This window comes from Bos taurus, chromosome 8, assembly GCF_002263795.3.
Source record: "Bos taurus isolate L1 Dominette 01449 registration number 42190680 breed Hereford chromosome 8, ARS-UCD2.0, whole genome shotgun sequence".
In the NCBI taxonomy this organism is placed as follows: domain Eukaryota; kingdom Metazoa; phylum Chordata; class Mammalia; order Artiodactyla; family Bovidae; genus Bos; species Bos taurus.
The window spans coordinates 95,301,676-95,318,967 of record NC_037335.1 but is presented as its reverse complement, the minus strand read 5'-3'; the positions used below and the strand labels follow the sequence as shown (position 1 = coordinate 95,318,967).

The 17,292-nt window shown below is 35.6% G+C and overlaps 1 protein-coding gene across 6 annotated transcripts in view; it reads right to left on the bottom strand.

Moving 5' to 3' along the window:
- FSD1L (fibronectin type III and SPRY domain containing 1 like) overlaps positions 1-17,292 on the bottom strand; it is a 73,032-nt gene that overhangs the window by 22,377 nt on the left and 33,363 nt on the right. For all 6 annotated transcript variants that reach the window (XR_009495449.1, XM_024995583.2, XM_024995584.2 and 3 more), the window contains exons 5-8: positions 13,095-13,117; positions 6,375-6,496; positions 1,563-1,772; positions 295-393 (exon numbers count right to left, since the gene is read on the bottom strand). Coding sequence is in view for 5 of the 6 variants with exons in the window: in XM_024995583.2 (XP_024851351.1) it covers positions 295-393; positions 1,563-1,772; positions 6,375-6,496; positions 13,095-13,117 (454 nt within the window). In the remaining variant the exon portion in view is untranslated. The remainder of the gene's footprint in view (positions 1-294; positions 394-1,562; positions 1,773-6,374; positions 6,497-13,094; positions 13,118-17,292) is intronic.

Sequence of the window (17,292 nt, the reverse complement as noted above, 5' to 3'; positions counted from 1 at the left end):
CAGGCAGAAGCTTTACTGTCTGAGCTATCAGGGAAGCCCCTGACTCATCTGAATACTAGGGTAAAAGAGAAACCAATGAAATCCACTACTGTAGTCCTAATTTTCCCATCTTAAAATACCTCCTGATGAGAATTCTGTGGGGGGGGAGGGGGTGGGGGAGGGGCGCGCAGGATGGCATGGGTATGAAGGTGGGGAAGGAAGGCAACTATACATGAAATGTTTCCTATTACAAAGTGTTGAACAACTTCACGTGTTAAGTCCTATTTCATGGTGAACAACAGCTATTGATCTTACCTTTGGTCTCTAGAGTCACTGGATCAGAATACTCTCCAGCCACAGCCTTGTTACAAGCTCGCACTCTGAAATTCATGTACTTTGAATCAAACTTTAAACCTGAAAAAAATGAAAAACAGCCTTGAGATATGAAAAGTAAAGGACTCTACTCCAAAAGTATGAGTGTGAACCTTCAAACAGACTTTCTTCCCTCCTTGGCACTATCTTTTTACTCAGAAAGAGTACAAATTTATGTTAACAGAGTGATAATGCCTGAAATAAAAGGAATCATGATTTACCTATTATTTTCTTCAAAACAAATGAATTATGCAGTTTATCACTGGGCTTTTTAAATTTAGCAATAAACAAATATTCTCAAGCCTCATTATAAGTAAGGTTTCATTCATGGAGAGATGCTATGATTTAAAACAACATACTCAATTTCTGGAAAGTAGCCAAAGAATTTTTATATTTGTTTCTCAAGTAAAAAATGAATTTAAAGACAAAGTAAAGCATAAGGATTAATAGCAAAATTCTAAAGTTAGTCAGGACCAGATTAACATCTCAATCCAAAAATTACTAGCTATGGGGCATTCAACAACTTCATAGAGCCACAGTTGGATATCTGTAACATGGAAAAGGAAAAATCAACCTCACAACTGTAAGGACTAACTGAAATGCACTGTACTTATAAAACCAGATGTCCTGTGAACTTCAGCCCAGATTCTGACAAATGTTAGGTTCTCAGTAATGATAACAATACTAATGTTACTGCTCACGTAAAACAAACATTAAAAATCTCAGGCAACAGTCAGCCCATTCAAATACCCAAACTCCCCTATATACAGAGGTATGTTTTTAAAGACTATCAAAAGGCCAACACACAAATTTCTACTATCAAGTCACAGCTCAACTTTAAGTATTACCATAAAGGTAATAATAAAAAGGTAAAGGCAAATATTTACAGTATCATTGAAATGAGGCACAGTGCATACATCTAGAAAATTGACAGCTTTTTATTGTTAGAAAACTAAAGAAAAAATTAAATTTTATTGAGACAGTGTTTACAATATCCCTTCACATATTGTTTTACCAGAGTGCAAATATCCAGGACTAACTAAAATGAAGGTTTTCTTGATATTTTAAGAAAAATTCATTTCTATAACAAATATACAAAAATGTCACCTTGGCTAAAGAAACTGAATAACTTGATCTTTTAATATAAATCAAAAATTCATCAATTATATCTGTTTTCCAAGAATGAGATTCACGAAATGCAGTCATCTTACCTGATAGTGTATATTCAGTACCCTTAATATTATCAACTATCTCCCAGCATCGTTCATCCTTTACACGTGGAAGTCCATCAAAATTCGTTTTCCTATATTCCAGTATAAAATGATCAATCTTGTTATCTTCTTCCGGCATTCTCCAAGCTACTGTCACAGAGTTGTCAGCCACCAAACATTCTACTGGATCTATCTCTGGAGCTTTGGGAACTGAAGCAAAAAAAAAAAAAAAGCTCATTTTTCACTATAGTACTAATCCAATATTTGTGTCTGTCATTCAAATTATGCTTTTTCATGTTGCTTTTGAACTGTTAAACTGAATCAGGCTAAGAGAAGGGATATCTTATAAATGCAAAATAATCATTTTTCAAAGCTGTTTTAAAATTCATATTTCAAAGTTTTTCACAGACGCATTCAAAGTACATTAAAAACACAGTTGGCAAAAAGCAATTCAAACAGGCTAAGAATAAAGAATCGGGAATTATTTGCTACTTCTCAACACTTACGTCTAATCTATTTCAAACAGCTGGAGACCATAAATTAAATTACTGCTGACAAAATAAAATAACTTGCTTTGAATCCAATGATTAAAATAATTCAAAATGTTTGCAATGTATTTTAAAAATCTTGTTTATAGACTAACCGTGATTCCTCAACATTGAACAAAAATGAAATCTGCAACCCTGTTAAATATTTAAGAATTTTTACATGTTTCTCCAGAGTTCCATGATTCATTAGAACAAAATGCAGTAAATGAGTCACAGTTAACATGTATGAAAATTAATCAATTTCTTTTCCATAAAAGAGGTTTTACATAGCTCCTCAACATTAACAGATGTTCCATTTAAACAGTAGGCTAACTGGGGAACATGGTCCTCCAGTGATACAGATGTGTCTGAAATGTGTCAAACTGTGCCATATTGTATTTAAACACTTGTTGCTAAAAAAAACTTTGAAAGATTTACTCCAAGCATGTAAGGCTGGTTCAACATTCTAAATTAACTAATTTATTATATCAGTAGAAGAAAATTCAAATGATCAGAAGAAAAATTATATGATGTGAATCAACAGAGGAAAAAATACTTTACAAAATCCAACATTTATTCATGACAAAAGCTCTCAGTAAACTAGGGAACTTTACCTGATAAAGAATATCTACAAAAAAAAAAACCCTACAGGTAACATCAGGGTTGAGAAACTAGACACCTTTCCCCTAAGGCAATGACGTCCCCTCTCTCCACTCCTATTCAACACTGTACTGGAAGTTCCAGCTAATGCTTTAACACAAGGAAAAGTAGTAAAAGATATGCAAATTAGGAAAGATGAAATAAGACTGTCTTTGTCTGCTGATGACATGTCTGTCTATGTAGAAAATCCCAAAGAATCAACAGAAAAATTCCTGGAAATAACAAGCTTATAGCAAGGCTGCAGGATTGAATGGATGAACAGGCAGAGTGCAGGGGAATTTTAGGGCAGTAAAATTACTCTGTAAGTAATGTAGTGGTGGAGACATGACATTACACATTTACCAAACCCACGGAACTGTATAACACAGTGAACTCTAATAACAGAGTGAACTTCATTTATTAATAATACATTATAGATGTTAGTCTATTACTGGAACATAAGCAATACAGACTACTATTCATTTCTATGGGAAGACATCACGGGCATTCATAAATTTAATATGCTGTGCCCTGCCTACATATGAGGAAGTGTAAAGGCCTGTGGCATGTAGTAATTTTGTAATTTTGCTGAGTTAAAACCTGTATTGAAGTCCTAAGAGGCTTGTATAAATAAAATACCACTTAATCTGTAAGTGGGTCCAGCTAACTCTCCACAAATCCATGTCTCAAATTCAGCTATTAATATCACTGCAGTAAGAATGTACTGGCAAGAAGATTCTTCCTTCTTATGAATAATGGCCCCCAAAGAAAGCAAACTTGGCAGGTAAAAAGAAAATCTAGATATTTTATTTTACATTTTATGTATTTATTATTTTCATTAATATTAATACATTTATATTTTATATTTATATATAAACACGTTTGTATTTTATTTATATTTATCTAATGAAATAATATTTAATTAACATTATTATTAATAAATTATTGATTTATTTATTTAAATTTAAGAGTGGTATTATTAAAAGCAGAGACATTACTTTGCCAACAAAGGTCCATCTAGACAAAGCTATGGCTTTTCCAGTAGTCATGTATGGATGTGAGAGTTGGACTATACAGAAAGCTGAGTGCCAAAGAATTGATGCTTTTGAACTGTGGTGTTGGAAAAGACTCTTGAGAGTCCCTTGGAAAGCAAGGAGATCCAACCAGTCCATCCTAAAGGAAATCAGTACTGAATATTCATTGGAAGGACTGATGCTGAAGCTGAAACTGCAATACTTTGGCCACCTGATGTGAAGAACTGACTCATTTGAAAAGATACTAATCCTGAGAAAGATTGAAGGCGGGAGGAGAAGGGGATGACAAGGATGAGATGGTTGGATGGCATCACCGACTCAATGGACTTGAGTTTGAGCAAGCTCCGGGAGTTGGTGATGGACAGGGAGGCCTGGTGTGCTGCTGTCTATGGGGTCACAAAGGGTCAGACAGGACTGAGCGACTGAAATGAACTGAAGAGTGGTATGTCAACTATTCTATAACCAACATGGGAAAAGAGCCTGAAAAAATGGATATATGTATATGTATAACTGAGTCACTGTGCTGTATGCCTGAAGCCACACAACAGTGTAAATAAACTATGCTTCAATATAAAATAAAAATTAAATTGAAAAAAGAGTCATATGTCAAATTAAGAGTGACTTGAATCTAATGCGTGGGAAGCTCACCCAATATCCTATATAGAAGAGAAGAATTTCAACAAATGTAGGAATAAAGTTCAGGAAATGAAGAAAGGTAGTAAATTTGTAATATAAAAATATTAGGGAACAAAGAACTCTCTTAAAAAAAATGAGAATGGAAAGCAATTCGCAGCAACTTCCATAAAGCAACAAATTGTGTGGACACTGTAAGAATTTTACTAAGGTTCTTCTCTGCGTGTGAATGTAAAAGAACTGAACAGTGTAAAAGAACACTGCCACAAGCATGTCTCTCTTCTTGACTGCCGAAGCTCAGAAAGGAGGACACAAACTCTAAGCTTCAATGTACGAATAATGGCTTAGTGTAGAAGAAAATGCTCATAATTATTATCATCCATCAGTATTACTTCCAATTTTCAGACTCAGGTTACACATAATGCAGTGTAGAGTTGATCTGTGTGGTGTTTACAGAATGAACTATTAAGGGATGCAGGTATTCATTTTTAAGTTTATCTGACTGCATCTTATAGGAAATTTTTATGCTACAGCAGAATATAAAAAAATTAATGGTATGAGTTCACCTTTCATGAATTTTAACAACCTATTATACCTTCCTTCAGGATGAAACTCCTCCACAAAAAGATTTCTTGCTTTTTATTACACCTCATTCCTTCAGACTGTCTTAAGAGTTTGCAAAAGAAGAAATCCTAACTGTGCATGCAATCTACTTGACTGTACAGCGGATATAGCCTGGGTTTGTTAAGCCATCACTGAAAATCCACGAGAAGGAAGTAATGGTGAGAAGATCGCTTTTTTCATATTTTTTTTAATCAAAATACTACTACTCATGCATATATTGACAGTCCACCACTTCTGACTCTCCTGAATTTAGAAAAATAGTGAAATGAAAATATAATGGTTAGCAATTCTGAGAGGCCCATTTACAGGTAGGCACCCACTGATAAGTATGTATACTTTCTTCTTCTACAACTATGATTTTTTCTCTCATCTTTTCCTTCTCTGAACTCTAGAATTTCTGATCTATACCATACAAGTTAATACTTCACTTATGTTACCATAATTAGTTCTACTATAGTTTCTTGACTTCTAACTTTGTCTTTCCAATCATATTCTAAAGTCCTGGACCAAATTCTCATAGAAGGAAAGAATGGTTTCATATGATTAACATTCTCTATCAAAAACAGCTAACCTCCAAAAACTGTAAGCCTGTAAGTAAAACGCTTCACTTTCCAGAGATTTCCTGAGCACCATGTTCAAACTGTTTTGGCTATCCACTTAATTAATACTACTTGATGCTAGTAAAAAGAGAATAATCAAAAGGCCCTTAGTTGGCTCTTTCACACATGTGAACAGTTAACAATAAAGTGGGACTTGATTTTAAATGGTTTCAACTGCTGGAATATCATCATACTAATATTCTAATAAACCGGTGTTGACACATTATTAACTCCACCTAAACCAGAAGCCACCACAACAATGGTAATAATAACAATCAAGATTCATTAGGTGTTAACTATGTGCTAACACCTCTAAGTGCTTCAAAGGTCTCAATTCACGTAATCTTCATAAAAATCCTGGAAGGATAACATCACACTTTAAAGATGAAGAAAATGAGGTGAAGTTAAATAATTTGTTGAGGCTATATAATAAGTAAGTCACAGCCAGAATTCAAATCTAACAAGTCTGGCCCCAAGACTTAGCGTTAACCGTAACAGTACATTGCTTCTCTCTGCTAAACCAGCAGTAAGAGGTATCCTGTACTAGGATTCTAAAACTGCAATTTTTACTGTCAGTAAAATAATTCTCTAAAAAGAAAGACTAGCAAATTCAGTTATTCCTTAGCTGAAGAACAAAAAAAAAAAACACACTATATTTCCTTAATATTCAAATTCTAATGTTCATTACAAAAAAATCTTGAAAGGAAAAAAGAGGTTTTATACATAACTTTGTATGTAATATATGTACTAACTTACCTGGCAAAAACTTCAAAGTTTGCAATATCTGTCTTTCCTGAGAAAAATCCACCATTAAATGAGTCATGTTGTCACTGACCTTTGGTTTCAAAGAAAGGCGAAAGGCTGAAGCCATTGTTACTCTATAGCAAACACAGACATAAACATTCTTTTAAAAATAAAAGAATGGGAAGTATCACATCATATTTAATTTATAAAGTGAACAGATAGAACTTATTTCTCCACTCTAGTGGTTTCTGAAGCTATTAACAAAGATAACAAAACTAATAGAAATTTGCTTTTAGATCTTTTGAAAATTAACTTTAAAAAATGTAAAATGTTTTTAAAGACATTTAAATAACCTTTAAAGAACTTTCCTCCAGTCAGTTTTATAAAACTTCATAAAAACACAAAAGACTCAAGAGACAAATATCCAAGACAAATCATCTTTAACGGACTCAACAGTCATCTGAATCTCTGTAAACTCAATCTGACTTCCTGATGCCAGCCTCACTCCTTTTCATATGCCAAATAATGAATGGTAAATACACCTGAATCAAACATTCTGCCTAGTCACCACAGCCATCCCACGTGTCCTTAAATAAAAGTAAAGTACACTGACCAAACACTGTATTGTTTGGTAGGTGCTAAAGAAAGGCTATGGATGAGGAAGGAGAGAAGTGAAATCACAATTCTGAACACTATGCTAGAAGCTATCACTCTGATGTATTAACATCAGCTGAATGGAAGCAGACAAGAAGAAACAGCCCTGTGAAACCATATGCCATGGAAATAGTAGGAACTCATTCAATATATTTTAGATGAATATAGTATACATAACAAAAAAGAAAGAAACCATACCAGAGCTCATTTTACCTAAAGTAGACAGAAATCGTTCTGTCAATTTAAACTAGAGATTAAAAGAAGTTCCCATACTCTATTGTTATTTTATCTCAAACTTCAACTTTTCATATTATAGTAGATATCTACATATATCACAAAGTAATTACCCTTATTATCTTTGGTCAAAGAATGACACCAAAATACTATTCATGACCATTGTCCTCCTAGAACAGAATCTGGGAGAGGAAGAAAACAGAGTTGCAGGAACAAAAGGAATACCAGGACTAGCCATTCAGATCTATCAAACTACCCTAAAGATCAATGGTATGAAAGGGATTAAACATGTTGCTGTATTCAGTTACTTTATTAGGTAACTAGAAAAGTAATCACTTTAGTAGTAACAAAGAGTGAACAATAGTTGATCTATTTATCAAGAAGAAAGTGCTATGAAAAGATAACTAATTATTAAAAAACTGTAAATCAAAACTACAATGAGGCACCACACCTCACAATGGAAGAGCCATCATTAAAAAAGTCTACAAATAATAAATGCTGCAGAGGGTGTGCAGAAAAAGAGAACCATCCTACATTGTTGGTGAGAATGTGAACTGTTGCAGCCACTATGGAAAACAGTACAGAAATTCCTCAGATTTTAAACTAAAAACAGAGTTGCCATATGATTCAGCAATCTCACTCCTGGGTATATATCTGGACAAACTGTAATTCAGAAAGATACACATACCCCATGTTCTTAACAGCACTATTCACAATAACCAAGTCACGGAAACAAGCTGAAAGTCCACAGACAGGTGAGTGGAGAAAGAAGATGTGGTTCATATACACCATGGAATACTATGCAGCCATGAAAAAGGACGAAATAATGCCATTTGCAGCAACATGAATGCAACCAGAGATGATGCTTAGTGAAGTCAGAAAGAAAAAGACAAACACCATATATCACCTATATGTAGAACTTAAAAAAAGACACAAATGAACTTATCTACAAAACAAAAAATGACACACAGGCATAGAGAACAGACTTGGGGTTGGCAAGGGGAAGCTGGGGAGGGACAGAGCAGGAATTTGGGGTCAGCAGATGCTAACTTGCACATGAATTTGAGTAAACTCTGGGAGACAGTGGAAGACAGAGGAGTCTGGCATGCTGCCGTCCATGGGATCGCAAAGAGTTGGGTATGATTTAGCAAGAACAAGATGCAAACTATATATACAGAATGGATAAACAACAAGGTCCCACCGTGAAGCACAGGAACTATATTCAACATCCTGTGTTAAGCCATAATGGAATAGAATATAAAAAAGAATGTACATATGTGTAACTGAGTCACTTTGCTGTTCAGCAGAAATTAACACATTATAAATCAACTATATTTCAATTTTTTTCTTAAGAAGGTTGTGCTATACTGAAAAACAATTTATGGAGAAAGGAACTCACACTTAACTGAATGCCAAGTGTAATGCTGAGAATTTCACACACTATTACTTTAAGCTCTTGGTTCTCAATATACAATTTCAGATTACATCAATAAGAAGTTAGGAACAAAGGCTAAGTCTTACATGTGTTCTCTCTAGCTCTAGTATCTTCTGAATTAAAGACTTCTTTTCTTTTTTTAAGTTTAGTTTTAGTTGAAGGATAATTGCTTTATTACAATATTGTGTTGGGTTTTGCCATAGATCAACATGAATCAGCCATAGGTATATATATGTCCCCCTTCCTCTTGAACCTCCCTTCCACCTCCCACCACAGATTTAAAGATTTCTTAAAGAGCTATATTCAGACTGGTACTTAGTAAATGCCCACTGAATCAATGAACAGGTGTGAATTCGGCTGCTTCTAAACATGGGGATTTAAAAGTTCGTTGAAAACTGTTGAGAAAAATATCTGAGAGTATTTTAAAGAACTGAAACCTGAAACTTTATCTATAAACTTGATTTAATCATAATGGTCTCTCCTGTAATAAATCATAATGGAAAATAATATTTAAAAATGCATATATCCATGTATAACTGAATTACTGTGCTGTACAACAGAAATTAGCACAACACTGTAAATCAACTATACTTCAACTAAAACCTATCAAAAACAAAACAATAAATAAAAGCATAGCACATACACCTTTCAAGATAAATCTGGGCCATAAAATCACTATGGCCTCAAAGGAAAAAAACATTCTCTAAAAACACATTAAAAAGGCTTATCAAAGCCTAAAAACAAGTTATTTTCTAGACAATGAAAACTTCAATCTCCAAAAATAAAGTTAGAGGTACAACTATGCAATAATTTTCTAAAAGACTGAACTTATTTTTAGACTGAATATATCTACAAATAATGATGCAGATATGCAGATGACACCACCCTTATGGCAGAAAATAAAGAGGAATTAAAAAGCCTCTTGATAAAAGTCAAAGTGGAGAGTGAAAAAGTTGGCTTAAAGCTCAACATTCAGAAAACGAAGATCATGGCATCCGGTCCCATCACTTCATGGGAAATAGATGGGAGAAACAGTGGAAACAGTGTCAGACTTTATTTTTGGGGGCTCCAAAATCACTGCAGATGGTGATTGCAGCCCTGAAATTAAAAGACGTTTACTCCTTGGAAGGAACGTTATGACCAACCTAGATAGCATATTCAAAAGCAGAGACATTACTTTGTCAACAAAGGTCCGTCTAGTCAAGGCTATGGTTTTTCCTGTGGTCATGTATGGATGTGAGAGTTGGACTGTGAAGAAAGCTGAGCGCTGAAGAATTGCTGCTTTTGAACTGTGGTCTTGGAGAAGACTCTTGAGAGTCCCTTGGACTGCAAGGAGATCCAACCAGTCCATTCTGAAGGAGATCAGCACCGGGATTTCTTTGGAAGGAATGATGCTAAAGCTGAAACTCCAGTACTTTGGCCACCTCATGCGAAGAGTTGACTCATTGGAAAAGTCTCTGATGCTGGGAGGGATTGGGGGCAGGAGGAGAAGGGGATGACAGAGGATGAGATGGCTGGATGGCATCACTGACTCGATGGACGTGAGTCTCGGTGAACTCCGGGAGTTGGTAATGGACAGGGAGGCCTGGCGTGCTGCGATTCATGGGGTCGCAAAGAGTCGGACACGACTGAGCGACTGAACTGAACTGAAACGAATGATGCTTCAAAGCCCAACCCAACTGTCTAAAATCCATATATGTCTCTACATTACAAGATCCATGTGGTTAGCGATGTTTTAATTCATCTTGCCTTTCTTGGTTCATTTTTAATAGTACAAGCTAAATACAAAGATCTCTTCTTCCTAGTTTTATTTTTGCAAAGAGAAAATTGCAAAATAGTAAGAATGAACACAATTTCTTCAAACTACCTACTACATTAACTTGACTCTCTTTCATGATCCCTTTCTTTCAAGAACTAGTAACTCTTCATAGTATACCTCAATTAATCATCTTCCAACCTGACTAAGCAGTTGGAAGCGTATACTAGTGATTTTTAAAGTTCTAAAACTCTATGTATTATCTTCTCATCATTTCTTTAGGTTTTCCTGTCACTCCTGCCATTTCTTCTGTATAATATCTATCACAGAAAATAAGCACTGAGTTCTCATAGATACTTTATTTTTTGATTGCCTGCTCAGCTATGTTATCCATTCCTTAAATACCACTTCTGCTCTCTTATAAGGAAGTAATCCTTCCTTCCCTTAATGAAGATAATTATTTTATTATGACTATATGTTTATTTTTGTACTAAAAATATCAATATTGAATTCTAGAAGCTTGCTTCCTGAAAGAGCACGTAAAAACTGTATCAGAGAAACCTGAACATTATGAAGATAAAAAGCCAAATTAAAAAAAATTAAGCCAAGACTCAAAAATGTTCCTTACCTCGGAAGTACAAACTTTGAAGGTAGCAAAAAAAAACATATACTTTGAAAAACAACAGCAAGAAAAAATGGAGCTGCTCTGGCAGAAAAAAAGGAACTTTGACTCCTTTGAGATCACCTGGATACTCTGGGTATTATGAAATATATTCAAGAGGCTGGTTTTGGGCAAAGACATCTAGACTCACTGAAGAATATTCAGCCATGAACACTGATCATAAAATTAAATTCTGACAAATCAGGACAAAGAGAAATAAGTCAGGAGTAAGGGCAGGAATCTGGGAGGCAGAGAACCATTTAGATTCCAAGGACAAGAACGAGAGAAGATTTTGCAAGGCTTTTCTCAAAAGTCTTTGGGCAGCCTAAAACCTGATTAGGAAGTGACTTCTAATCCAGAAAATCAGGGACCAGAGGAGGATTTAATGGAGGAGGTGGCAAAATAAAATAATAATCTAGCCACAGTAGATGAATTACTTATAGCAAAGTCTAGGAGACACAAGCCAAAGCTAATCCAAAACACTGACCTACCTAGCATCCATTCCTCATACAGCCAATACTTTTCACCTTAAACTCCCATAATCTCATAATCAGGATTTATAAGAATAACCCATGTCTTTACGGGAGAAGGCAATGCCACCCCACTCCAGTACTCTTGCCTGGAAAATTCCATGGACGGAGGAACCTGGTGGGCTGCAATCCACGGGGTCGCACAGAGTCAGACACGACTGAGCGACTTCACTTTCACTTTTCACTTTCACGCACTGGAGAAAGAAATGGCAACCCACTCCACTGTTCTTGCCTGGAGAATCCCAGGGTCGGGGAAGCCTGGTGGGCTGCTGTCTATGGGGTCGCACAGAGTTGGACACGACTGAAGTGACTTAGCAGCAGCACATGAAACTCTACTCAATATTGTGTAATGACTTATTTGGGAAAAGAATCTAAAAAAAGAGTAGACATATGTACATGTATAACTGATCCACTCTGCTGTACAGCAGAACAAAACACTGTTAAGTCAACTATACTTTGATAAAAATTTATTTTAAAATGAAATAAAACATACAAAAAATAGAAAAATTATTTGTGCTAAGAATGCTATGAAAGTCAATGTGAATCTTCCCTCTAGCCAAATAAAAGGCCACGAGAAAAACACAAGTCTTCAGCCAAGGTTAACAACAGCAACACTGGTTTTCACATAATATATAAATAATAATTTTGCGAATTATCTGATGAATAATTTCATCTAGGACTCAGAGTGGTGCTTTGAAGAGCTATGCCTTTCAGAGAATTTCATAATCCTCAAAAGAAGAAACTTGAAAAGTGACAATCTCACTATAGTCAATGCTCAGTGACTAGCCAAGCCGATCAAAACCATCCCTTCTGTGATAACCCAATCCAAAGCTGCCAACAGCCCTCTGCTATATTCTTACAACAAGGACTGAATTACCCTTCCTCATCCTGGCCCTGCGAATGGTAAAGACCTTTAAGCCAAAGTCTGTCACCATTTTTTTTTCCTCTTCCCACCAACTAGACAGCAGTGGCATTAGAAACAGAAAGAGATGGCACCAGGAACAGGATGAAATGAGAATACAAAGATATTAGATAGGAGGGCGGTGAAGGAGGAGTGCTTTAGCTCTTGAGGAACAATATAATGCTGTAACTTTTCATAAAATAAGACATGCTTATAAAATTTAACAACAAAATATGCATTCCAGGAATATTTTTTACATTATTCAAAATGGTTTCCCATCTACTAGCATAGCTAATTAAGGACTATACTAAAACTACATTATATCAGAAATGAAATTCTTCTGGAAGCACATAATTGTCCAAAACTGTATTTTTAAAAAATCTTGCTGATATGTTCTTTATTCTAGAATATAGGCAGAAGATGCTGTTTTTTTTTTTTTTTTCTGTACTTGGCCATTAGATATTTTTATTTTAACTAATGAGATTCTAATAAGAAACTGTTTGAATTTCATTTCTGATTTAAATGTTGATACTTTTAAAAAATGTAGGTTTTATATCATACCTATCCTTGATCTGTCTGGCAGCCTTGGAGCAAATCAGGGAGAAGAGAAAGAAGGCAGTTAGTGCTTTTCATGCAAGTTTCAATGGCAGTGACATGCAAGAAAAGTTAGGATAAAATCCCTGGAACAGATTAGTTCATTTTCACCAAAACAAATTTCCTGTAATTTGTACAGTTCATGTCAGCTTGCACAATGTGATGTTAGAACTATAGAAAATCTGGTCCCCATATAAATATATATCACCCTAAAATAAGGAGGAAAATTTAACACTTCAAACTAATTTCAGATGACTGTAAATTTTTTTTCTTACCTTAAGATTATCAACACACACCAGTGTGTTTCATTCACACCTTCATTCAGTCTGATACTCTTCAACTAGAACACTCAATCTCCTTCATGGGGCACACATTTCTATGCATTCTGATGGTTTCTTATATATTTCAAATCTGCTCTCCAAATTTTCTTCAGAGATCTCTTTCACCACTTCATAATGGTTGTTCCAAGTTTTCTCTATTTGCCTCCACATGGGCAAGGACTTTGTATTCTTAGAGCTTGCCTGCTAACATATAAAACTAGGCTGCAGTTCTACAACCCTTTACCCCAAAGAATGAAGCTGTAATGGCAAAAATTCAGATAAGGAGAAACCAAAGAAACACTTGCAGCAATGGGTCTTTCCCTCAGATGACTTCATAAAAGCTGCCAACTTAAACCTACACTACTTAAGATATCTTTTTTTCTTTTTTTGAGAATCCTAGCACAAATTTAGGAAGAGTGCACAGCTATTATTTGGTACTGTACATCTAAGAAAAATGATGAAAAATATAGGCACTGCTATCCCCTTTAAATCTACACACCATATAATAGATCCAACAAAAGTTTTTCCCTACACTGAGCAGCATAATTAACAACACATCTGATGTAGAAGATGGCTGTTATGCCTGAAACTCTATCCCCAGTGTCTAGCATAAAGCTTGGCACATGGTAATAGTTAACAATTACTCAATTTAATTAAACATTAATTAGACGTATACAGCAATGCTTCTTCTTTTCTTCAGTTCTAATATTCTTACTTGGTACTGGTCATTTTTATACCTAATCTAAAATATTCTGGTCTGCATACCTGTCTACCACTTTACCACTGAGCCACCTGGGAATATTTTAGATAATTTTACAATGTCAGAAACAAAAAGAACTGAAATTTAGAAGATGAGCACATCACACAGTTCCAGCACTACCGTAATCAATTCCATGACACTGTATCCTAATCAGGCTTCCCTGGTGGCTCAGTGGTAAAGAATCCACCTGCCAAGGCAGGAGACATAGATTTAATCCCTGGGTCAAGAAGATCCCATGAAGGAGTAAATGGCAACTCACTCCAGTATCCTTGCCTGGAGAATCCCACAGACAGAGGAGACTGGCCAGCTATAATCCATGGGGTCGCAACGAGTCAGACACAACTTAGCAACTAAGCACACAAACATTTTAACAATCTAATTCTCTGAAATAGAGGCTGAAATGCAAAGGGACAGCAAGGGAAAAGTTAGTTAAAATCAGAGCATTGATAAACAGCAACAAAAAATAAAAATATACCTGTTTATGAACCATAACTGCTGTGAGAAAAATATACTAACATTGAATGTAGCAAAGGCTAGATGTCAATTTCACACTTTCCAGAGATTTATCTTTTTTTTTGATTTGCAGTAAAGCCCAATAGAATTCCCAGTAAAAACGTTAATGCCATACAACACTGAGGAAACTTTTCAAGTTTTGTCTATACATTCACACTTTCATATTTCATATTTTCCTATTAGATTTGGGGCAGATAATGTTATAAAGTTTTATTGAGAGAATCTGAAAATGACTAGGGGGCAAATATTTAATATTTTTTACATTATATGATTGAGACTTCTACCTTCACCCCAAAAATACCATATTAAGAAATAATAATATGGCAAATGACGGGAGCTTAGTCAGAGAGTAAATAAGAGATAGTTTCAAGGTACTATTTTCCCTTAGACAAAAAAATCAGATTAAAAAAAAAAAACTGCATAATGGTTGATTCCAAACATAAGAAGTTTTATATTTTCTAATCAAATTTTTGGGCTTCCCTGGTGGCTCAGCTGGTAAACAATCCACCTGCAATGTGGGAGACTTGGGTTCAATCCCTGGGTTGGGAAGATCTCCTGGATTCCAACATCAGAAGTTTTATGTTTTCTATACATGTATTTATCTATTTATAAAGAGCACTATTTTTAAAAAAACATAATAATTTAAAAGCCTTCACAAAACCCTAGTAAATAACTTGAAATAAATTTTGCATCTCATACTGCATGCACCTATACTCTATGATTATTAGACACATATATATAACAGGAGATTACATTTCTATAAACACACATAAGAAGTAAAGGTGAAAAAGCATAGTTCTTAACAAGTACAGTTCTTAAAAAATATTTCTGTGGATTTTTTTTAGATTTTAGGGTGTTTTGTGTTTTTTTTGGCCATGCCATGTGGCATGCAAAAATCTTAGTTCCCCAACCAGGGGATGAAACTGTGCCCCCTGTACTGAGAACATGGCATCTTAACATGGCATCCCTGGAATGCCAGGGAAGTCCCTATTCTTAAACACTCAGAATTGTTTTTAAGCTGCCTTCATAACTGAAACTTTCATGCCTTTTTTGGGGGGAGGGGGCACACTGAGCAGCTTGCAGGGTCTTAACTCACTAACCAGGGATTGAACCCATGTGCCCTTCATGCTTTCGTTGATGGTCCTCTTTCCTGGAATTCCTGACTGCAGCTCACAGAAGGCGCTCCTGCCAATACTACTTGTGCTCCGTTGAAAATACTGAGTGAGCTTCCACCACTCTCGTTATTTGTTCCTCCCAGTGGTCAGAGACTGACACTTGCTGAACAATATTCAAAAGCTTAGTTACTCTAAGTCAAAACTGGGAAATACACAAAATCCTTTCTCCCTTTTCACCTGTGATCAAATCCAGAAGACTATTTCCCTATCACCTTATTCTGTACTTTTTTCTCCATTGTAGGCATTTGTGGGCAGGTAACCACTCCCTCCCTCCTCGTCTGACAACTGAGTTATGTGTGGCAAGATTGTGATGAAGTGGTTGGTGAGTTATATTGACTTGGAAATTGTCCCACAAACTCAGCTCTTTTCATAGGCAGGATTCAAGTTCTAAATTCAGGGGAGAGCAGGAGTTGGTAGGAATACTAGTTTTGCTAAGGGATCCATGCAGTGTTCTGCAGGCCAGTTATTAGCAGAAAAACTGAGTCTGATGAGGCTTTGGCTACTTGTTCATCCAGAACTCAATTGCTGATGAGCTTTCTGCATACATTTATTATCAGCCAAATTTCCAACAACTAAAAAAATTAGTGAAAATTTGTTCTAAAATCCTTTTTCATTTGTGCTAGTTTTACTTGTTCTCTTTCAGACTATCTAATGCTGGCAAATGCTGGCAAATAGCAGTTTTGTATTTAATTCTCATACTGGTGTATTGCAACATGATCACTTAAATATTAGCATTTAAAGTACTCTTTTTGAAGATAATGAAATCTAAAAAGAATCATGGCCTGGATTTCAGCCTATAATATTTTTTGTCTCCAGAAGTTATTCATATTAATCTTATCTGGTAGAGCTCAGCTGATAAAGAATTCGCCTGCAATGCAGGAGATCCTGGTTCAATTTCTGGGTCAGGAAGATCCCCTGGAGAAGGGATAGGCTACCCACTCCAGTACTCTTGGGCTTCCCTGGTGGCTCTGATAGTAAAGAATCTGCCTGCAATGAAGGAGACCTGGGTTCGATCTCTGGGTTGGGAAGATACCCTGGAGGAGGGCATGGCAACATACTCCAGTATTCTTGCCTGGAGAATCCCCATGGACAGAGGAGTCTGGTGGGCTACAGTCCATGTGGTCACAAAGAGCTGGACATGACTGAGCGACTCAGCACAGCCATCACTTTAATATGAGATATTCATAAACAATATACCTTAAAAGAATTGTTTCCAAATATCTAACAACATACTGCTAGTCCATTAATTAATCTTCCAAGTCATCTTTCCCTATCCTGTCAGCAATTAGGAATCTGAGGCAAGTATGAGTCCATGCAGTTGGCAGGAAAGTGAATTTAGTTTTTGACTTGGAACAAACAATTATCTGGATACTATTTGGATATACTAAGAAAATAAT